At 36.2% G+C, this 25,037-nt stretch overlaps 1 protein-coding gene across 1 annotated transcript; it reads right to left on the bottom strand.

Annotated features, from left to right (window-relative positions):
- Positions 1 to 2,750: 2,750 nt before the first annotated feature.
- On the bottom strand, positions 2,751 to 3,653 carry LOC131609628 (uncharacterized). Its single transcript, XM_058881389.1, has one exon. The coding sequence runs from the start codon at positions 3,651 to 3,653 to the stop codon at positions 2,778 to 2,780; it is 876 nt and encodes a 291-aa protein (XP_058737372.1). The 3' UTR covers positions 2,751 to 2,777.
- Between the last annotated feature and the right edge of the window lie 21,384 nt (positions 3,654 to 25,037).

Below are 25,037 nucleotides of genomic sequence, written 5' to 3'. Positions count from 1 at the left end.
AAGACTGCGTTCTTGTATGGTGATCTAGATGAAACGATCCTGATGAGGCAACCTGAAGGGTATGTCGAAAAGGGGAAGGAAGATTATGTGTGCAAGTTAAAGAGATCTTTGTATGGGCTGAAACAATCTCCTCGACAATGGAATAGGAGATTCGACAAGTTCATGGCACGCATAAGTTTCATTAGAAGTCAGTTCGACCACTGTGTTTACTTCAGATTTCGACCTGGTAATTCATTTGTTATTTTGTTGCTTTATGTGGATGATATTCTCATAGCAAGCAACAGTGTCGAAGATGTGATGAGGGTGAAGGCTGAACTCAATAAGGAGTTCGATATGAAGGATCTGGGAGCTGCTTCCAGGATTCTTGGAATTGACATTCGAAGAGATAGAAAGAAGTCGAAGTTATGTCTATCTCAAGAGGCATATCTACGGAAGATTCTTGAAAAGTTTGGTATGTCGAATTCGAAGCCAGTTGTGACTCCAACAAACCCTCAATTCAAGCTGAGTATTGATCAGTGTCCCAGTACTGATGTGGAAAGAGCCTATATGAATAGCATCCCATATGCTAATATAGTTGGTTCTTTGATGTATGCTATGGTTTGTACTAGACCCGACATAGCATACGCAGTAAGTCTTGTAAGCAGGTACATGGCGAATCCTGGAAAGGCTCACTGGCAAGCATTGAAGTGGATTTTAAGGTACATAAATGGGTCTCTGAATAGAGTCCTAATTTATGGTGGAGCCTTGGGTGAAGATGGTAAAGCAGTAATCGAAGGATATGTCGACTCTGATTATGCAGGTTGTATGGATTCCAGGAAATCTATTTCTGGATATGTTTTCACTATGTTTGGCACAGCAATTAGTTGGAAAGCAACACTTCAGAAGGTTGTTGCTCTATCAACCACTGAAGCGGAGTACATTGCATTAACTGAAGCTGTGAAAGAAGCATTGTGGCTTGAAGGTTTTGCGAAGGAGCTGAAACTTCAAGGTCGAGGTATCACTGTTAAATGTGATAGTCAAAGTGCAATACACCTATCGAAGAATTCAGCCTATCATGAGCGAACTAAGCACATTGATGTGAGGCTGCATTTCGTCAGAGGAGTAATCGAGCGTGGAGAAGTCCAAGTGCTGAAGGTTTCGACTGAAGACAATGCTGCTGATATGATCACCAAGACATTGCCGAGTTGCAAGTTTTTCCACTGTATGCAGCTGATAAAGCTGCATGAAGAAAGCTAGTTTGTTCCCTTGATGTTGTAGAGTTAGATCCAAGGTGGAGATTTGTGAGATTTTGGATCGAACTCTAGTATGGCCGAAGGGTAGCTTCTTGGTTCGACAGGGTTAAGCATGAAGTCGAAGGTTGTTCACATGTTTGTGTCGAAGATGCTAGGGTTGTTAGCATGTTAAATTAGGTTTTAGTGTTTAAACCCTAATTTGTTAAGTTAGCTTGTTTATTAAGTTGACTTGTGTAATGGGTCTTGTGGAAAAAAGCCCATTAGTTAGTATGTTAGGTTTTATTATAAATAGCATACTAGTCTCTCATCATTGCTATGCTGCAAATCCTAATTTAGGGTGAGAGAGGTTATTTGTTATTCTTGTAAACTTGTAATCTTGTTTTAAGAGAAAGTAAAAGAATAGCAGTTATAACCAATTCTTGTGTTCTTCTTCTGTTCCCTAATTCCCTATTATACTTTGTTATTGGTATCGTTTTTCACAACATCATACTTAGTTTCTTATGAGTGCTTGTAAAAGAGGTAATCCAAATTGGGTTTTAGCATTCCATCATGCTCAATGCCTGGCTTAAGCAGTCTATGTTTGCCACTGTCCATATGATTGGAAAGGAAGTGCTGATTGTTCTCTTCTAGCCACTAGTCAACAGGTAATCAGTTTTTAAGCTCACACATTAGATTTTGTATTGCAGATTTTTACTCAAATTCAACTAATACTCAAGTGCCAAGAGCAAGTAGCAGAAGTGATACCAATTTGAGCATGACACACATTTTCCTTTCCTCAACTGATACCAATGTGATAATAAGTTTTCAGAGGGTTTTATTAGCACTAGAATGGATTACTCAAGCAGTTATGAGCTTGGTTCGTGACTCTTGTGTATGGAGAAAATTCAGTTGGGAGGGGAGAATCCACCTTGTGTATCCAACACATTCTCCGCCGGATTTTAGTCATCACTAAATGGTGATAAAAACTTTATACCTGTAATATCGTAACTCAAAAAAACGGTGCCTTACACATCGTGTAGCTTTGATAGATATTAGAGCAGAAAATGCAGGGTTTAGTAACTGATACACAATGTGTCTGTCTACTTACATAAGCTTGTCTTGCCTCAAATGAAGCTTTTCCATAGTCTTTCTTTTAGCATTAAAAATAATCTTTGAACAACTAAATCTAGTTGAATTAATGGAAAACTACATGGTTCCTTTCATGCGGAATGAAAGCCATAAGAAAACCAAACATACAAGAGTAAGAAGCCTAAATTGGCCACCTCAATTGGCATAAATGGTGTGTGACACGGATCGATAAGTTCTAATGTTAATACTAATGCACTGGATCACCGGTGCCAAAAAAATATTTCATTTATATATACATAAACCTCACATTACTACAAATACCAGTAACAAGATTGAAACTGCCATAATTCTTATGATATAGTACTACAACATATTACCTAGATAACAAAACATATATCCTCAGCTACTTTCACAAAACTGACCCATTAGCAGCTTCATAGGAGTCCTTGCTTGCAGTCCAAGGCATTTGATATTCATTTACCATGCACTAGGTCTAGGAGTAGGTTCCTTCTCCACATAAGCAAAATTTCCCCTCCTTCCTCCTCCCCTTCCTCGATTTCTTCTTCTTCCTCGATTCATCTGATACTCATTATTACCACAATGATATCCCGGGTTCTTAGACCATGACATATTGTTTTCTCTATTTTTGTTATAGTTATATCCATTGCCACCATTTCTTCCTTGTTGATACTTGTGACACAAGTCACCACCATATCCCTCTCTCCAATTCCATTCCTCCGAAACATTTCGACTATCAACCAAAGCAGCACATTGCTCCCACGAGTTTGTTTCATTATCTTGATGCTGCTTCAATTCCCATCCCGGGGAATCATACTTTGTTTCAAAAGGCTTTGTTTCTTCGTCTTCATCCCCCCATCCAGGCCCAGAAAAGGACTGATTCAATATAAAAGAATCCCCGAAAATCACAACCTCCTCGCCATTTTCTTCCACATTCGTGACCTCTGATTCTCTTTCCAAATCCAAATAAAGTTCACTATCAACGCTTGCATTCGAATCCACATCGTCGATATAAACATTAGGATCCGGCAACGGTATATCACAAGGAAATCCATTGATCTCAGCCCAAAACCTGTACTTTGCATTCTCAAACGCCTCTTTGACAGCAGAATCATCCCAGTTCATCACATTGTCATGCAGATATATATACCTCTTGTTTTCCACTAGCTTTCCCCACGGAACTGAACCAACCGAAGCACAGAACTTCTTTTCCCACAAAGGAACCGTTGGTATCGAAAAACGGTTATCCAACGGCGGTTTTCCGTTACAAGATGAGGATCGCCAATGACCCTCTTGGTGATAACTATTCCCTCGTTGTTTTCTGCAATGAGCCATTTCAAGAAGCAAAAAAAGAATGACCCAGAAGTGCTTATTGAAAAAGTTTTATCGAAGAATGAACAGAAGCAGAATTGAAGACAAAGTTACGAAACTTTGGCAAAAGGGAAAGAAGAAAAGCGGGGGTGCGAGAAGAAGTTGAAGGAGGAACGATCGTAATGGTGATGATTTCGATACAATGAGAGAAGAAATGATCCAATTCTCTTGAAAAGTAGAAGAAATATAAGAAGAAGAAAAAATAACACTTATTAAGAATTATAATTAAGTTTATTTAATTTTTTTTATTCAACTTTATGTGAAATAAGTAATCTACTTTTTTAAGTTAGATTGTCATTTCCTCATTATGTCATTATTAATGTAAAGATAGTTCTAGAACAATAGCATTAAATTTGCAGAGATTAACTTATAGTAGAATATCTGTAAAGTTAAAAATATTATTCAAACTTTTTTAAAGTCAAAAATATTATTAAATATTTTTTTTATAAATATAGTAAAAACAATTATGTATATTAAATTCTTTTTTTTTATATGGAGCGGCCCATGGCTAAAAGAGTAATAATTTGATATACTATTTTTTATAATAGATATTTTCTATTTTTTTAATTAAATAACTAATATAGTTTATCTATATAGCAATTTTTTTTATTTTATAACAATAACATTTTATTTGCAGAGGTTACTGTATATTTTTATATTTCAAGTCAAAAATATTATTAAAGCTTTTTTTATAAATATAGTAAAAAAATTATGTATATCAAATTCTATTTTTATTTATATGAAAGAGTAATAATTTGATACACTATTTTTTATAATAGATATTTTGTATTTTATTTATTAAATAACTAATATAGTTTATCTATATAATTTTATTTTATATTATAACAATAAAATTATATTTCTAGAGATTACTGTATATTTTTATATTTCAAGTCAAAAATATTATTAAAGCTTTTATTTTTATCTATAGTAAAAAAGTTGTATATACTAAATTCTATTTTTCTTTATATGGAAGGCCCAAGGCCAAAAAAATAATTCAATAGATTACTTTTTTTACAAACGATATTTTCTTTTTATATTTATTATATAACTAATATATTTGATCAATATAATAATTTACTTTTTATAAAAAAAAATTGGAAGTCGTTTTATTTTTTTGTTTTAATCAGTATAATTTTTTTAATTTGATATTCAAAATTATTTTTTTATTTTTTTTAGTCTTTATTTTTTTTTAAATTAATTTATATTAGAATTGATAGTTGTAATGTATAAGATATTTGATTTTAATGTTTTTAATATTAGTGAAAAAATTATTAAAATCAAATGTTTAATATATTTTAAGATAAATTTGATTATAAATTAATTTTGCTGATATTAAAATAAAAGATCAATAATAAAACTAAAATAAAAAATATTTGTGAGAATTAAACCAGAAGCAAAAATACAATTTTTTAGGATTTAAAAATGAAAAATTAAGTTAGAAAAACCGTTACATATTTGGAAAAAATTACATGTACCTTTACATTGTTACATTCAATCCTACAAAATATTTTTAAAAAAAAATAAAAAAACTAAATTTACACATTTTATTATTTAACTATTTAACTTCTTCTTTTTTTTTTCTTCATTTCGACTTTTAACCATTTTTTTTAGTAGCCATGAAATCAAACCCCATGACATTTTAGATACTTAGAAGAAGAAAGTGGTAATAAAAAAAAAAATTTAAAAATCAAGTATAAAAAAAAGTTAGTAACTGTATAAGTTGTATAAGGAGTATAAGAAAAGATGATAATATATATTTTTTAAATAAGAGGTAATATATTAAAAAAAGAAAGATTGATATATAAAAAGAAGGGAAGATTAGGCCAAAACCTACTTAAAAATATCTAAATCTATAAAAAGGTAAATCTAACTTATTTTTTACATTATCACTCATAATGTAAATAGGTAAAGAGTTAAAAAGAATGAAGGTCATAGTTGTGCGGCCTAAGGAAGTAAAAGTCCACACAACTATTTCCTTCTCTGTGTATGTGAGGGATGACAAAAGACATGTTCAAAATAATTTTGATGCAATTATACCACCTGCTACTGAATTGCCAAAGAACCAAATAATAACTAAGCAAAGAGAAAGATTTCACATCTCTAGTGATGGAATCAGATTCCACCCAAAGATGATTCCAACCTTTGTCTTTCACAATTTCAATGCTTCGAAGAACACCACAAAATTTCAGTAGCTGGGAGTTTTCTCAAGGAAGAGGCTATGCAAAAATCAAAATGAAAAACCCTGAATTATGCATAAAATCCCCCTGTAACCTGCAGAGTTGGGGTTGGAAGAGTAGGCTTCATCCATATTACATTTAACCCAGTTGGGCGGTGGGGGATTCTACGGGGTTTCTTTGATAACTAGGGCTTTGGTTGGACGAATGTGAACATTGAAAGAGTTGAGAATTGCAAAATTATACAAGTTGTGCTTATAAGAATAAGTTGATTTGGTGGAGAACAATTTCACCAGGGCAAAAATAAGATTACAAACCAAAGAGAAGGAGGCACTTTGATCATTGAATCTATCGACATTCCTAGCACTCCACATTGCATTTATCATAAAAGTACATGTTGCTTGGATATGAAAAACACCCCAGGGAAAGTTGGCTTTGTTATATAGACTTCAAATGGCAGTAGGATCAATATGCACATTAATGTTCAAAAGGTTACAAAGCTAGTGCCAAAGCCTAGATGCAAAAGGACGCCTAAAGAATAAATGATCAGTTCATTCTTTGAACTTTTTACAAATTGAGCACCTAGAGACCATGAGAATTCCTTTGCATTGAAGTTCATCATCAGTAGGCAATTTATAATTTAACAATCTCTAATCCAACAAGGAATGATAATGAGGAATAAAAGAGTTCCAAATTGAAGTAGCCCACACGAGATCTGGTTAGTTGTGATGTTTGAACTGGTAAGCTTCCTTCAAAGTCAATTTGCCGATATTTGAAGCTTTCCATTTCAGAGATTATGATTAACAGATTGCGTCCTTATCTAAATTAGATAGTTAGGCTCTTCCAAAGTAGTTTTTTCCTAGTAAAGGGACAACTAACAATGCCATTATCCTCCAAAAAGTAATTCATTCAATGTGTAAATCCAAAAAGATGGGTGGTCTAGGGATAAGCTTATTTAGCCCATGGGATTGTGATTCCCTATGGGTCCAAAATTTGAAGCATAAGTACATTAGTGAAGAAACATTCCTTAATATGAAAAAGAAATTTGGATTAGTTACTTGGAATGCAATTATGAAAGCTTTCTCTACTCTTGAAGATGACTTTGAATTTAGGTTAGGGATGAGAACTCCTCTTTTGATTTTCCAATTGGTCTAGGATGGGGAAATTAGTGAAACAGGTTCTTTATGTGGATATCCACGACTGTAAATGTGAGTGAATAGTATTTACTGGGATGGGAATTAGAACTTCAAGTCATTATATACTAATATTACTTCGGGTGTTTGTGACCGCCTGAAAGCACTCCTCATTTGTTTGAATTCTCTAGTGTCTGATCGATTAACCTGCTCGAGATGGTTATAACTGTGTTAATATACTTGAATTTTTTTAGAATACAACAAACAAAAAGTCTTGGAATTGGGTGTGTCATATTCCTTCCTATGAGAAGGTGAAATACTTCTTTTGGACGGCTTTACATAAGTCTCTTCCTACGAGATCAATATTGTGTCATTGTGGTATGCTCCAAACAGATCTCTATCCTAGATGCAATCAAGGCGCTGAGACGACTATACACTGTTTGAGAGACTGTGAATTTGCCACTCACTTTTATAAATATATTGGATTCTTGGACCTACTATTATTCTAAGGGGATAATTTATATGATTTGATTAGACATGACATCAATGATGGCTCTATCTTTTTGGTTGCTTGCTGGTGGTTGTGGCGCACTAGGAACAAATTACGTCTTGCTAATAAAATAGTAATTTCCTATACTTTGAAATTGATCATGGAGAATAATGCTAATTTGTTTGCTAAATGTTTTCTCAAGCATAATTTGTCTCATCCAATGAGAATGATCACATGAAATGCATACAAAGGTAGTAATATGATTTTGAATGTTGATGGCAGTAGCCTCGGTAATCCCAACGTCTCAGGTTTTGGTAAATTGACTTAAAATGTTGATGATGCTAAGGTTCACGATTTTGCGGGTAATATTAATTATTCTAATATTCTTCACGATGACCTGATGGCTTTATATCATAGTTTGTGAATTTTTGTTCATCGGGAGACAAATGTTAGACCAGATATTTGGGATAACTTGTCCAACTTGTTAAACCAATTTTAACAAAATAAAACAACAACAATGATTCAAAGTTAAAACCATAAAGAATACAAGAGAATTGGAACCTAGTTCGATGCAACGTCACCTACGTCTAGGGGGCTTCCAACCCAAGAAAGGAAATCCACTCCCAATAGAATTAGTACAGAGTGTCTTAGATGGACAACCTCATGTTCAATGCCCCTCTTCTTAATTCTACTCCTAGTGTATTTCTATTTAGGACTCTCCTAACTATGAGAACCCTCTCACTTTCTATTAATCACTAACCTTAGTGATCAACAACAATAATCAAAATGATAATTGTTGAATTACAACTCAACTAAATAAATCAACAATTATGCCTTATAATATGAATCTGGACGCTAGTGTGGTGTACAAGTAACACAAACAAATGACTCAAATAAAACCCTAGAACAAAGATCTTCAATCCTAGCACACAAACTCTCAAGAGAGGTTTGATTCAATGCAATTATGGGCTTTTCTCCTTTGGATATGAGTTGTGATCTCGTCCAGATTTGTAGAAGATTTAGTTGGATTCTCTTTTTGATTTATTTAACAAAAGCCTCCAACAAAAGATATGATTTGTTTTTAATTCAAATAATTAGATTATATATTTTTAATTTGCTAAACAAATCTAATTCATGCATTGCTAAAAGATAGTAATAAATCTGATTGAATTACAATCAGAAAATACACTCTAAACAACAACCATCATGGCCTGCTGACAAAGACCAGATGTTGCTCACATGCTGGAACATCGTATGCCACATGTTAGACGCTGGCCTTAGGATCTAGAGGGGGGGTGAATAGATCTTACACAGTTTTGCGGAATTAATTGAACTTTAAGCGGAAGTGATTCTGAATCGACTCGCGTCTATTCCGAACCACTATTGAAACGATTGTATATGTGTTAAAACCACTAACCAGCTTGAGATAAACGATAAGAGAATACTCTATAGAATCAATACGTCACTCTATTGAAAATCAATTAACTTCTTATATGATGAACGACGTTTGCAATGCAGTAATAGTGAAAGAAGCAAAAACACAAACACTTGGTGATGATGATCAAATTGATGGTGATTCAATGTGTGATGGATTGTGATGTTTATATAAGTTCTTAATTCACAATCTTAACACTCGAATCGTTGATCAATTTGCTATTATAACCAAATATGAACAGAACGTAAATGAAAAGGTAAAAGCGACAAGAACACGATATTTGTTTAGGCAGTTCGTCGATCGTCCTCGCTACGACTACGTCTGCCCCCAATTCCAAACTGAAATTGGGAAATCTTTCATTAATGTTGAAAGCAGTTTATACAAAGAAGAAAGCAAAGCGATAAACAATAAACCGAATTTGTCGATCCTTTGATTCTTCTTCCCCCTTAATCTTGAACCAGATCAAGGTGATCCAAGAGCTTCACTTGATCCCTTTTCTGCAGTGTCTTGAATTGCCTTGAACCCTTGTTCTTCAATCTTCACACTCAGATGGATCCTCGATGAAACCTCTTGATAAAAACCCCCAAGAAACACCTATCTTGGAGGACAAAACCCTCGGATTTTATTCACCAAAAACCCCACAAATCTTCACCCACTAGGAATCTTCAATTCCGTTCCATGGACGTTATCGAACTCGATCACTAACCCTCAACGCAAGAATGATTATGTGTAATTGTGTTGGAGATGACGAAGAACGAAGATGAGAAGCCTTTGTGTATCTTTCAGTCTTTGGTGTTAATTTCAATAATTGAACCTTTGACAATATATATGAGAGCTTTTCAGTTGATGCAGAGAAAACCAGAAATTTTGGCAGTTTTGATCAGATAGGTCGACCTAATTTAGGGCTGGGTCGACCTAACAGAGCTGCATATCCTTTGGAAGTCAGTTTTGATCAGATAGGTCGACCTAATTTAGGGCTGGGTCGACCTAACAGAGCTGAATATCCTTTGGATGTCATTTGTTCCCAGTTAGGTCGACCTGTCAAAGAAGTAGGTCGACCAGAATCCACTTCAGATGCGTTTTGGGGAAATTTTCTCAGATTAGGTCGACCTAGTTGTTGTGTAGGTCGACCTAGCAGAATGATATGTAAATTTCTTCATTTTAGGTCGACCTGTGTTGGGAGTAGGTCGACCTGACTGCTGATTTTCTGAGTTCCTCTTATTTTGCTTGTGTTGAGTCGACTTGTATGCATAGTAGGTCGACCTGCTCTGTTACGAGTGACCAAAGCTTGCTTTTCTTTGAGTTCTTCTGCTTGTACCTTGTTGCTTGTATGCTTGTTGAGTTTGCCATGAATCAAAAACATCTTTGTGAGTGTGATCTTGTATTCACATACTCCCCCTTTTTGATGATGGCAAACCGGTAGTAGAAGCTTTGGCAATAAGTGGTAAAGTGGTAAAAGCTCCCCCGTACACTCAGCATCTATTTACTCAGCTGAGCTCCCCCGTACACTCAGCATCTTTCTCCCCCTTTGACAACATCAAAAGAGATACAAGAAAAACAGCAGAGGAGAGTAACGAGAGAAACATAGATAACACGCTAGCATTCATAGTATAGTAGATAAAAGGTAGATAGTGATAGCATGAGAGCCAAATATGTTTAAAGGTGTATTAAAGATGAGACACATATATGAGCAAGAGAGATATATGTATGAAGTCACTATAAGCATGTTAATTGATAGCATATTATAGTATCAATAATATTTTTGGAAGTGAACAACAATTACGTTACCGCTTTCTCAATATGTAGGTGTTAACTTTAGTGGCAGCCTTTAGTCAATGTGGAATGACGCCTGGCTTGATAATGAACTACCTTTACGCTAAGAGAAATGTTAGCAGAAAAAAAATTATATATAAAGTAAAGGAATAATATTAAGAGAGAACAAACGTAATTAGCCCAAATTGGAGATATCGAGTATCCCCAATTCCCTACGAATGTTGAAGTATTGCTCCGTTGCTAGAGGTTTGGTGAAGATGTCGGCTAGTTGCTTCTTGCTTTCTACATGTTCAAATGTAACGTCTCCTTTCTCTACATGATCTCGTAGGAAGTGATGTCTTATTTCAATATGCTTGGTGCGTGAGTGTAAGACAGGATTTTTACTCAAGTTTATGGCACTTGTGTTGTCGCACATGATAGGTATACGATCAAGCCTAATACCAAAGTCAAGAAGTTGTTGCTTGAGCCATAATATTTGTGCACAGCAGCTTCCAGCAGCTACATATTCTGCCTCAGCAGTAGATAATGCAACCGATACTTGTTTCTTGCTATGCCAACTTATCAATGAATTTGAGAATAGATGACATGTTCCACTGGTGCTTTTTCTATCGGATTTGCAGCCAGCAAAATCTGAATCGGAGAATCCTACCAAATGGCACTCATTTCCCTTTGGATACCATAGGCCATATGTAGTAGTTCCACGTAAGTATCGCAGAATTCTTTTGACAGCTTTTAAGTGAGATTCTTTTGGACAAGATTGCTATCTTGAACACATACACACACTAAACATAATGTCTGGTCTTGAGGCAGTAAGATACAATAGTGAACCTATCATACCTCGGTACAATTTTACGTCAACCTCTTTACCTTTCTCATCTTTGTCTAGATTAGTATTTGTTGCCATAGGTGTGTCAATTTCCTTCGCTTCACTCATTCCAAATCTTTTGAGCAGCTCCGTGCAGTATTTAGTTTGATTTACAAACGTTCCATGACTGAGTTGCTTGATTTGTAGGCCAAGGAAGAAATTTAGCTCACCCATGAGACTCATCTCAAATTCACTCTTCCTATTGATTGTAACCTTGAGCAACTAATCTAGCTTTGTTTCTAGTGATAACTCCGTTTTCATTAAGTTTGTTACGAAAAAACCCATCTAGTACCGATTACTTGATGATCTCCCGGATGAGAGACAAAGTCCCAAACATCATTCCGTTTAAATTGGTTTAACTCTTCTTGCATGGCCATTAGCCAATGCTCATCAAGTAATGCGTCCTTCACGTTTTTCGGTTCAACTTGTGAAACAAAAGCAAAATGATGACAAAAGTTACTTATCTTGGAGCGTGTTGTCACACCCTTTGAGATGTCCCCTATTATGTTGTCGATTGGATGATCTTTTACATTTGTCCAGGCCTTAGGAAGTTCTTCATTGTTTGAGATACTTTCTTTTTCAACACTATCATGAGACTCATCTTTCTCTTTCTTAGCATCTTCCTTTGCAACACTTTCACTTTCGTCTTCCTTATCTTTGACAATTTCTTCAGTGGATGGGCCTGCACTATCAAAAGATATACCTTTCTCGACACATTTTGCATAAGATTCATCAAAAAGAACACATGAACTAACTCTTCAACAATAAGTAGTAACTGAATTGATAGAACCTATATGCCTATATGCCTTACTAGATTGAGAGTAAAAAAAATGCCTTCTTCCAAGTTTTAGCATATAAATGTGGTTTACCCATGTGCCATTAAACATGATCTCTCTTTTCTTAATATGTTCTATTGTGCAGCCAAAATTTGTAAAAGTTACTTTGAAGTCTTTGTCGCACAATTGACTAATACTTAGGAGATTATGTTTAAGACCTTCTACTTAGTAACACATCAGTTATAGTTATGGTAGACGGGTTACCTACACTTCTTTTACCAAGTATAGCTCCCCGATTGTTGTCTCCATAGGTGACATACCCCTTTTTCTTTGCGTGGAACTTTAACAAAGAGTGATATGTCTCCCGTCATGTGTCTTGAACATCCGCTATCAAGGAACCACAACCTTTCGGCAATGTCAAGACACTTTTCCTGCAAAATTAATTTATAGTGGAAGGTCCCCAATCTTCATTGGGTCCTGGGTGGTGAGTACATAAACTGTTGCATTTAGGCAACCATTGAAATACTCCTTTAGGAACTAAAATCCTCCTAAATTTGCATTTTTCAATGGTATGTCCCTTTTTGCAACAATAGTGACAGGTAATATGATGAGAATATGCTGTTTTGCTAGTTGATACTTTTGGTACAAAAGTGTATTTACTATATAAAGGAGTATACGATCTTTTGAACTTATTTGGATCAACCGCAAACGTCATTTTTGGTTGTAGAGCCTTATCTAATTTGGCCTTTAGGTCTCTCACTTCTTTTTGCCAAATATGACATGTCTCACAACCAAACCATGATGTAGGATCTTCCTCAATTTTATCCTTTTGAATATCTAGCATAGATTGTTTCAAAGCTTCCATGTCCTTTTCGGTCTTCTCAACTTTTGATTCAAGATATGAAAAAAATTTCTTATTTGAGGCCAAAAGTTTAAAAGCTTCAATTGCATCTCTATGTAGTTCTTCAAAGGCTAATTTTAATTGAGCATGAGATACCTTATCTACAAGTTCAGGTTTAAGATGACTTACACGTTTCTTTTTCTTGTGTTGATGAGCCGTAAGACATAAGTTTGTCAATTCTTCTTCATCGCTTGATGAGTCTTCACTAGATGAATCACTTTCCCATGCTATGTAGGCTCTTTTAGATTTGTTGTGACCTTTGCTTTGGTTCTTCTCTTTCTCCTTCTCAAGGTATGGACAATCCGGTTTGTAGTGACCGACTTTGCCACAATTGAAGCAAGGACCTTTGATTTTTCCTTTGTTATTGTCATCTTGTTTGAACTTGTTTGATTGCTTTCTATAGTTGATCAACCCTTTGTCAGAATGTTTTGCTCCATTTTTCTTTAGGTATTTGTGGTATCTTCGCACAAACAGTTCCATTTCCTCATCATCGGAGTCTTCATCATCACTTGTATCACTATCCTCTAGCTCTTGTCTTGAGGTCTTGGAGCTTGAAGCTTTTAGAGCTATTGACTTCTTCTCTACCTCTTTCTCCATGTTCTTCTCTTTCTTTGCCCTTTTCTCATGCATGTCAAGGCATTTAAGATGTTGTTCATGTTCTTCTAGTTTACCAAAGAGAGTGGTGATGTCTAAGGTGTTTAGATCATTTGCTTCCTTTATTGCTGTAACCTTGGGTTGCCATTCCCTGCTCAAACATCTTAAGATTTTGTTAGTAGCAACTGCATTGGAAACAGGTCTATCAAGAGAATTTAAACGATTTTTCAAGTGAATGAATCTCTTCTGCATGTTTTCGATGGATTCATCATCTTCCATGTGGAAGAGTTCGAATTCTTGAGTTAGCGTATTGATTCTAGCTAGTTTGACATCATCCGTTCCCTCGTGGGCAACTTGCAATGTGTCCCACATAGCTTTAGCGGATCTACAATGGGAAACGCGATAGTATTCATCAACTCCTAGAGCTGGGATTAGAATGTTTCTCGCTTTCCAATCGTATCCATATCTCTTTTCATCTTCGGTATCCCAAGTATTTTCTGGTTTTGGAACAACTGCACCAGCTGCATTTGTCATGGTGATTTGAAAGGGACCATTGACAATAGCTGTCCAGATGTTTCTATCAATTGCATTGATGTGGACACACATACAATCCTTCCAATAGCCATAGTTTTCACCGTTGAAAACTGGAGCTCTATTGTGAGCCCCTTTAGGTCCGGAAGCCATCTTTCCAATAAGTGTTTCACGTAGCACGGAATAAACCAGAGCTCTTGATGCCACTTGTTAGACGCTGGCCTTAGGATCTAGAGGGGGGGTGAATAGATCTTACACAGTTTTGCGGAATTAATTGAACTTTAAGCGGAAGTGATTCTGAATCGACTCGCGTCTATTCCGAACCACTATTGAAACGATTGTATATGTGTTAAAACCACTAACCAGCTAGAGATAAACGATAAGAGAATACTCTATAGAATCAATACGTCGCTCTATTGAAAATCAATTAACTTCTTATATGATGAACGACGTTTGCAATGCAGTAATAGTGAAAGAAGCAAAAACACAAACACTTGGTAATGATGATCAAATTGATGGTGATTCAATGTGTGATGGATTGTGATGTTTATATAAGTTCTTAATTCACAATCTTAACACTCGAATCGTTGATCAATTTGCTATTATAACCAAATATGAACAGAACGTAAATGAAAAGGTAAAAGCGACAAGAACACTATATTTGTTTAGGCAGTTCGTCGATCGTCCTCGCTACGACTACGTCTGCCCCCAATTCCAAACTGAAATTGGGAAATCTTTCATTAATGTTGAAAGCAGTTTATACAAAGAAGAAAGCAAAGCGATAAACAATAAACCGAATTTGTCGATCCTTTGATTCTTCTTCCCCCTTAATCTTGAACCAGATCAAGGTGATCCAAGAGCTTCACTCGATCCCTTTTCTACAGTGTCTTGAATTGCCTTGAACCCTTGTTCTTCAATCTTCACACTCAGATGGATCCTCGATGAAACCTCTTGATAAAAACCCCCAAGAAACACCTATCTTGGAGGACAAAACCCTCGGATTTTATTCACCAAAAACCCCACAAATCTTCACCCACTAGGAATCTTCAATTCCGTTCCATGGACGTTATCAAACTCGATCACTAACCCTCAACGCAAGAATGATTATGTGTAATTGTGTTGGAGATGACGAAGAACGAAGATGAGAAACCTTTGTGTATCTTTCAGTCTTTGGTGTTAATTTCAATAATTGAACCTTGGACAATATATATGAGAGCTTTTCAGTTGATGCAGAGAAAACCAGAAATTTTGGCAGTTTTGATCAGATAGGTCGACCTAATTTAGGGCTGGGTCGACCTAACAGAGCTGCATATCCTTTGGAAGTCAGTTTTGATCAGATAGGTCGACCTAATTTAGGGCTGGGTCGACCTAACAGAGCTGCATATCCTTTGGATGTCATTTGTTCCCAGTTAGGTCGACCTGTCAAAGAAGTAGGTCGACCAGAATCCACTTCAGATGCGTTTTGGGGAAATTTTCTCAGATTAGGTCGACCTAGTTGTTGTGTAGGTCGACCTAGCAGAATGATATGTAAATTTCTTCATTTTAGGTCGACCTGTGTTGGGAGTAGGTCGACCTGACTGCTGATTTTCTGAGTTCCTCTTATTTTGCTTGTGTTGAGTCGACTTGTATGCATAGTAGGTCGACCTGCTCTGTTATGAGTGACCAAAGCTTGCTTTTCTTTGAGTTCTTCTGCTTGTACCTTGTTGCTTGTATGCTTGTTGAGTTTGCCATGAATCAAAAACATCTTTGTGAGTGTGATCTTGTATTCACACCACATGTGTTCCCTTTTCACCAAAACATATTGTATACTTCATGTTGTAATCTCGTCCAGATTTGTAGAAGATTTAGTTGGAATCTCTTTTTGATTTATTTAACAAAAGCTTCCAACAAAAGATATGATTTATTTTTAATTCAAATAATTAGATTATATATTTTTAATTTGCTAAACAAATCTAATTCATGCATTGCTAAAAGATAGTAATAAATCTGATTGAATTACAATCAGAAAATACACTCTGAACAACAACCATAATGGCCTACTGACAAAGACCAGATGTTGCTCACATGCTGGAACATCGTATCCCACACGTGTTCCCTTTTCACCAAAACATATTGTATACTTCATGTTGTTTTGCATAATACAACCAATCACATAGAACAACAATCTCCCTCTTTGGCAAATTTTGGAAAAACCAACTCTTGTAAAACTTACAAGATGTGAATGGGTAAATATTCAAAAAGTATCATAAGATAAGCATCATAAGCACAACAACATAAATCAAAGTAACACACATCAACAATAAAAGTCAGTATCACAATTCAGAAATCAATTGGTTGCTACACATTATCTAGTCAGTCAAACAATGATGCCCCTAATCACTCAAGTCATGCAGTCACACAATCAGTCAGTCATGCATGCACGCATAGTTAGTAGTCACACTCAAAATTCAGAAGACACTACTAACACACAGAGATAAGTCACATAAAGTTGAGGGGCAGATGCTCCATCATGTGTGCACACAACTAAATAAAGTCAAAATATTTAGTACCAATCACACATGCTAGGTAGTACTAAGCACAATAGAATAACCATACCAACATATATTAGTAGAACTTATACACCACAAAGTCAATAGCCAATAGTCACACCACTTCATTACACACTATTACTCCTCCTTTTTGCCACAATTTGGCAAAGCTATTAGCATAGTCAACACAGTCAGTGAACATCTCACTCATGAGTAAAAAATATCATCAACCATGGGGACAAATGGTGAATAGAATTCCTGAACATCAAACATATTTATAGGCAACAAAGCCAATATAGATTTAGATCAAGGAAACAAACATGGATCATTTCATGTCCAAAAGGAATATACTAAAATAGAAACACCTAGAACCATCAATCTTAAGACTTGTTGTCCAAACCAACCACCTGAATCAATGAAAGTAGCCCAGTCTTCATCATCACCTGAGTTAAACTCATGAGTTTGAACAAGTCTGAAATTCTAGTATCTAATATGTGATGTCGAAGGAGATGTAACGACACAAATATCTGAGGACTAAACACTATGGAATCAAGATAACAGTTGTAAAATAGTAAAAGAAAGAAAAAGAACACCAACAATTGTTAACCCATTTCAGAACAACCTTCCTACTCTGGGGGTTACCAAGCCAGGGATGAAATCAATATACGATAATATCAATTTGCAGCTAAACAACATTCAGTTTACAACTTCTCACTTAATCACTTCCCTTCCTTTGACTTCTACCTAAGACTCACCTAGGTATGAGGCCCTCCTCAAATCCCTTCAATCACAACCAACGACAAACGACACAATTAAACAATTGTAAAAGACACTATTCAAAGACACACAATTCTCGATGCTTAAAAGCTTATGAGAACTGGCAATTACACTCCTTGCTTAACAGCTTCAGAGGTCAAACATTTAACACCTAAAGGTTTGTGAATGGACAACTATAGAACTTACTACCCAACCAAATAAGGATTCATAGAACCCTAAAAAAATAAATATAAGTTCCAATTAAAACTAGGTTTAGGCCAGTCTATTTATAGGATTAGTATAGACTGGGTTGGGCTTCAAAAACGCAGTAAAGAGGTTGTACCAAGTCTGCTACTTATTCTCCAAGAAAATAGGTCTTCAATCCAATCTTTCCTAAATTTTGTCTCTAATTATAGAAAGCGTGAAAACCAACATATATCTCTGATTGAATCGATATTGGATGGCACATAAGCTAACTTAATATTCCAAAATATTTTGTAGCTAATAAAATGACTGATACATAAGACAGATCAGCTCCTGCAGACACGGTGTCCTACCCGCCTTGTTGGAACATCTTAGTTCGACATGTTGAACCCTGTATGTTAGGACATTTTATTCAACATGTTTCTGCTAGGTTGATTTTACCAAAATGCATGCCAATCAAAGAGAAACTACAATCCCTTCTTTGACACATTTTGTCTAAAACAACCGATTAAACCTTGCATCAGAAGTACAGCAGCAAAAAGAAATCTAGCAAGGTTAGCAGCATAATAAAGTCAGATAACAATAGCATCAAAACAGCATAGAGCTTTCACGTGTTGAGTCATGTTGAAACATCTTTGTCCATCATCTCTTTAGCTTAGCAATGGCTCCCCCTCAAAACCTACTAGCACAAACAGAAAGAAATAACCCCCATAAGCACGCACAGCTTTGAGCACAAAATGCACATATCTCCCCCTCAACAGCACATATTTCCCCCTTAACACTACTACTCCCCTTTTTTAGCCAAAAAGTGACAAAGGTAGTAGAAAATCGAAACTTAAGCACCTATTGTTTAAGAGGTGTGGTGCAGACAAAATCAAAAATAGCCTGGGCATTTAACCCTTACAAAGTCATAAACCAAAATAAACAAAATCACAATGCAAATCTAAATACAATCACATGGCCAACAGTCATGCACCAGCAAGCGTAGTAGAGGCTCCTTCTTCTCAAATGGTACCAGCAGAAATTGTACCAAGTTTAGTAGCATATTTAGCACCTCCACCAGCAGATGCAACTCTTGGAGTAATTGCTATAATTCTTCATGAATGCAGACCCCAAGTCTTCTCTTGAGATTTCTATAATGAACATCATTAAGATCTTTTGAAAGGCTAACAGCGAGCTCACTTTCAGTATTACCATGCTCCATAGTCACGATCCTAACCTTCCTAATACCTCTACTGAGAAGATGCCCTATATCGATGTGCTTGATCATCCTAGGTTGAATATGATTTTTAGAAATATTGAAGACACTCGAATTGTCGCATGATAATGTCATGACATTTAGAGGGGCATTATCCTTAGACACCATATGTTGAGTGCAACTATTTTCTGCTGCTATGAACTCAACTTCATCCATAGGAAATACACAATTTTACTTTTCGCTGAGCAAGGAAATATTGTTTCCCAAGAAGAGAACTCCTTCAGAGGTACTGTTTTTATCAACAGCACTTTTTGCCTGATCTGTACCTTAGTATCTCACCAGAATAGAACCTGAATAATGAGAATAGTACTTCATACTTATTTGTACTAAATACTGACTTCATAATCACTTTAGCTTGATTGTGGTGATTCATCTTGGGTCCTGCTTGATATCTGACACCAACGCCTATTACTAAGGATATATCTGGTTTGTTTGCAGTGAAGTATAGAAGCCTTCTAATCATGCTTTGGTACACACTCTGAAGAATGCTTACTTATTCTTCATCCCTAGAGACCTTCAGGTGAAGGCAGATGGAAGTTCTCTCATGACTGATACTTTCCAGACTAAGTCTCCTCACATTATTCTTTGCACACTGGCTTCGACAAAGAAGAATTTAATCTTCCATCTGTTTGACTTGCACTCCTAAAGGGTAAGTCACTTCTTCTACGAGACTCATATCAGACCCCAACTGCATCTGTTTGACAAGATGTTGGATCATTTCATCTGACATCCCCTTAACATCCGTACTTTCCACACAAATATGAGTAGTTACACGGTTTCCAGTGCTTTCTTCTACACAAAGAATTTTGTCAATTCCACTTTCTCCATATCCATGACTGACTTGAAGTTCAGTCAACCTTATATACCAATCCCTCGGATCTTGGTTCAGGTTAGACACTCCTATTCTTAGCTTGAACGTGTGTTCTAGAACTGACGGATCACTGAAACCTTTCAGTTGCTTACTATAAACCTCTTTAATTTGGTATTCACCTAAACAGCCACTCTGGAAATCTATGTGAGGTAATTTGAACTTTAAGAAGTATGACGCTCCGAGTAGAATCCTGGTAGAGTCCAAGTGAGTCACAGGAACAAATATATTATCATGAGGTTTCTTAAACGCAACACGACTCGCTTTATTTTTGGAAGCAATATCTTGTTTACTTATGACGTACACACCGTCATGCCTTAGGATTAAGTTCCATATCTCATTCCTCTTGTACTGACTGATTTCAGCTTCCATACCATTAATCTAGGACTCATCAGTCACGAATTTATTCACACAACTGACACTTGAAGTGACTTCCTTTGATTTGGTGGCAACTCCTTGTCTAGGATCTTTTATATATGTTTTTGAGGATGATCCTTTTGCATTCTGGGAACTGGTTCTTTGACAATTATATGAGTTTCTTCAACTTCAACATTTGTACTTGAGTCTCCAATGTCGGTATCAGATGTTAAGGCATCTTCAGCAGCATTCCCATCAGCTAGGGCCATATTTGTCTCAACTTCTTTCAGAGTGTTTTCTTTTCTGTTAGAGTCACTGACTGTCATATTTGTAGAGTCCATTATCACCTTGGATTTTGGTAATGCCACAGTTCTTTTCTTTTTGGACCTTGTGGTGTATGACTTTAGACCCCTTAGACTTCTTCCTGACAAAACTCACCAACTTGCCCTTAGAGAGGTTATCACTCATGACGTCTGCATCTTTATTTCCTCTAGACCCTTCATCCTTCATAGACTTGGATCTTTTCCCATACGTAGCGTGGCTCATATCACGAGGCATAGTTTTCACACATGTCCCATGAAAGGGAGCTTTCTTTGCCTTCAAATTGGTATTAGTATGTTGGTGTTCTTTTTCTTTCTTTTACTATTTTACAACTGTTATCTTGATTCCATAGTGTTTAGTCCTCAGATATTTGTGTCGTTACATCTCCTTTGACATCACATATTAGATACTAGAATTTCAGACTTGTTCAAACTCATGAGTTTAACTCAGGTGATGATAAACTGTCAACTTCTCAACACCAAGTTTGAAATCTTAAGAATGAAGGAAGGTGAAAGTCTCCAAAACTTTCACATGAATGTTCAAAACTTGGTGAGTGAGTTTGAAGACTTGGGAGAGAAAATGTCAGAGGACAAGCTGATCAAGAAAATACTCAAATCTCTTCCAAAAAGGTTTGACAAGAAAATAGCGTACATTATAAACTCATATCAGTTGAGTACAATGACTGTGGATAATCATATGACTTTGTTAAGAACTGTTGAGTCTGGTGGAAGAGCTGGCCAGAAGAAAAGCATGGCCTCTATCTCTAACTCAAAAAATTCAAAGGTCAGAGAAGATATGAGCTCTGAAAGTTCATCCGATGATCTGGCTCTGTTGAGAAAGTAGTTCAACAAAATATCAAGCAAGCACAGATTGAAACATGAAAGGTATGAACAAACTAAACAGATCATATACCTCAAGAAGCATGGAAAAGGCTCATCTGTGTCATGGTCAGGGGAAGAGTTCAAAAGAGAAAACAGAGAGAAATCAGTCAAACAAGATAATATCATGACTGGAGCATGTGAATCTGATAAGGAGACTGATAAGTCTGATACAGAGTCATATGTTGAAGAACTCACTACAAGTGAACTTGCAGCAGGACTCTCAGAGACATGTTTAGAAAATGAAAAACTACGTAAGAGAGTAATAGAGCAAAAAAATGTGCTTAAGTAAAATAGTAAAAGAAAGAAAAAGAACACCAACAATTGTTAACCAACCACCTAGAACCATCAATCTTAAGACTTGTTGTCCAAACCAACCACCTGAATCAATGAAAGTAGCCCAGTCTTCATCATCACCTGAGTTAAACTCATGAGTTTGAACAAGTCTGAAATTCTAGTATCTAATATGTGATGTCGAAGGAGATGTAACGACACAAATATCTGAGGACTAAACACTATGGAATCAAGATAACAGTTGTAAAATAGTAAAAGAAAGAAAAAGAACACCAACAATTGTTAACCCATTTCAGAACAACCTTCCTACTCTGGGGGTTACCAAGCCAGGGATGAAATCAATATACGATAATATCAATTTGAAGCTAAACAACATTCAGTTTACAACTTCTCACTTAATCACTTCCCTTCCTTTGACTTCTACCTAAGACTCACCTAGGTATGAGGCCCTCCTCAAATCCCTTCAATCACAACCAACGACAAACGACACAATTAAACAATTGTAAAAGACACTATTCAAAGACACACAATTCTCGATGCTTAAAAGCTTATGAGAACTGGCAATTACACTCCTTGCTTAACAGCTTCAGAGGTCAAACATTTAACACCTAAAGGTTTGTGAATGGACAACTATAGAACTTACTACCCAACCAAATAAGGATTCATAGAACCCTAAAAAAATAAATATAAGTTCCAATTAAAACTAGGTTTAGGCCAGTCTATTTATAGGATTAGTATAAACTGGGTTGGGCTTCAAAAACGCAGTAAAGAGGTTGTACCAAGTCTGCTACTTATTCTCCAAGAAAATAGGTCTTCAATCCAATCTTTCCTAAATTTTGTCTCTAATTATAGAAAGCGTGAAAACAATCATATATCTCTGATTGAATCGATATTGGATGGCACATAAGCTAACTTAATATTCCAAAATATTTTGTAGCTAATAAAATGACTGATACATAAGACAGATCAGCTCCTGCAGACACGGTGTCCTACCCGCCTTGTTGGAACATCTTAGTTCGACATGTTGAACCCTGTATGTTAGGACATTTTATTCAACATGTTTCTGCTAGGTTGATTTTACCAAAATGCATGCCAATCAAAGAGAAACTACAATCCCTTCTTTGACACATTTTGCCTAAAACAACCGATTAAACCTTGCATCAGAAGTACAGCAGCAAAAAGAAATCTAGCAAGGTTAGCAGCATAATAAAGTCAGATAACAATAGCATCAAAACAACATAGAGCTTTCACGTGTTGAGTCATGTTGAAACATCTTTGTCCATCATCTCTTTAGCTTAGCAATGGCTCCCCCTCAAAACCTACTAGCACAAACAGAAAGAAATAACCCCCATAAGCACGCACAGCTTTGAGCACAAAATGCACATATCTCCCCCTCAACAGCACATATTTCCCCCTTAACACAACTACTCCCCTTTTTTAGCCAAAAAGTGACAAAGGTAGTAGAAAATCGAAACTTAAGCAGCTATTGTTTAAGAGGTGTGGTGCAGACAAAATCAAAAATAGCCTGGGCATTTAACCCTTACAAAGTCATAAACCAAAATAAACAAAATCACAATGCAAATCTAAATACAATCACATGGCCAACAGTCATGCACCAGCAAGCGTAGTAGAGGCTCCTTCTTCTCAAATGGTACCAGCAGAAATTGTACCAAGTTTAGTAGCATATTTAGCACCTCCACCAGCAGATGCAACTCTTGGAGTAATTGCTATAATTCTTCATGAATGCAGACCCCAAGTCTTCTCTTGAGATTTCTATAATGAACATCATTAAGATCTTTTGAAAGGCTAACAGCGAGCTCACTTTCAGTATTACCATGCTCCATAGTCACGATCCTAACCTTCCTAATACCTCTACTGAGAAGATGCCCTATATCGATGTGCTTGATCATCCTAGGTTGAATATGATTTTTAGAAATATTGAAGACACTCGAATTGTCGCATGATAATGTCATGACATTTAGAGGGGCATTATCCTTAGACACCATATGTTGAGTGCAACTATTTTCTGCTGCTATGAACTCAACTTCATCCATAGGAAAAGATACACAATTTTACTTTTCGCTGAGCAAGGAAATATTGTTTCCCAAGAAGAGAACTCCTTCAGAGGTACTGTTTTTATCAACAGCACTTTTTGCCTGATCTGTACCTTAGTATCTCACCAGAATAGAACCTGAATAATGAGAATAGTACTTCATACTTATTTGTACTAAATACTGACTTCATAATCACTTTAGCTTGATTGTGGTGATTCATCTTGGGTCCTGCTTGATATCTGACACCAACGCCTATTACTAAGGATATATCTGGTTTGTTTGCAGTGAAGTATAGAAGCCTTCTAATCATGCTTTGGTACACACTCTGAAGAATGCTTACTTATTCTTCATCCCTAGAGACCTTCAGGTGAAGGCAGATGGAAGTTCTCTCATGACTGATACTTTCCAGACTAAGTCTCCTCACATTATTCTTTGCACACTGGCTTCGACAAAGAAGAATTTAATCTTCCATCTGTTTGACTTGCACTCCTAAAGGGTAAGTCACTTCTTCTACGAGACTCATATCAGACCCTAACTGCATCTGTTTGACAAGATGTTGGATCATTTCATCTGACATCCCCTTAACATCCGTACTTTCCACACAAATATGAGTAGTTACACGGTTTCCAGTGCTTTCTTCTACACAAAGAATTTTGTCAATTCCACTTTCTCCATATCCATGACTGACTTGAAGTTCAGTCAACCTTATATACTAATCCCTCGGATCTTGGTTCAGGTTAGACACTCCTATTCTTAGCTTGAACGTGTGTTCTAGAACTGACGGATCACTGAAACCTTTCAGTTGCTTACTATAAACCTCTTTAATTTGGTATTCACCTAAACAGCCACTCTGGAAATCTATGTGAGGTAATTTGAACTTTAAGAAGTATGACGCTCCGAGTAGAATCCTGGTAGAGTCCAAGTGAGTCACAGGAACAAATATATCATCATGAGGTTTCTTAAACGCAACACGACTCGCTTTATTTTTGGAAGCAATATCTTGTTTACTTATGACGTACACACCGTCATGCCTTAGGATTAAGTTCCATATCTCATTCCTCTTGTACTGACTGATTTCAGCTTCCATACCATTAATCTAGGACTCATCAGTCACGAATTTATTCACACAACTGACACTTGAAGTGACTTCCTTTG

This window comes from Vicia villosa, linkage group LG6 (assembly GCF_029867415.1).
Source record: "Vicia villosa cultivar HV-30 ecotype Madison, WI linkage group LG6, Vvil1.0, whole genome shotgun sequence".
Lineage (NCBI taxonomy): Eukaryota > Viridiplantae > Streptophyta > Magnoliopsida > Fabales > Fabaceae > Vicia > Vicia villosa.
The sequence above is the reverse complement of the archived record's forward strand: the minus strand, read 5'-3'. Positions and strand labels throughout refer to the sequence as shown.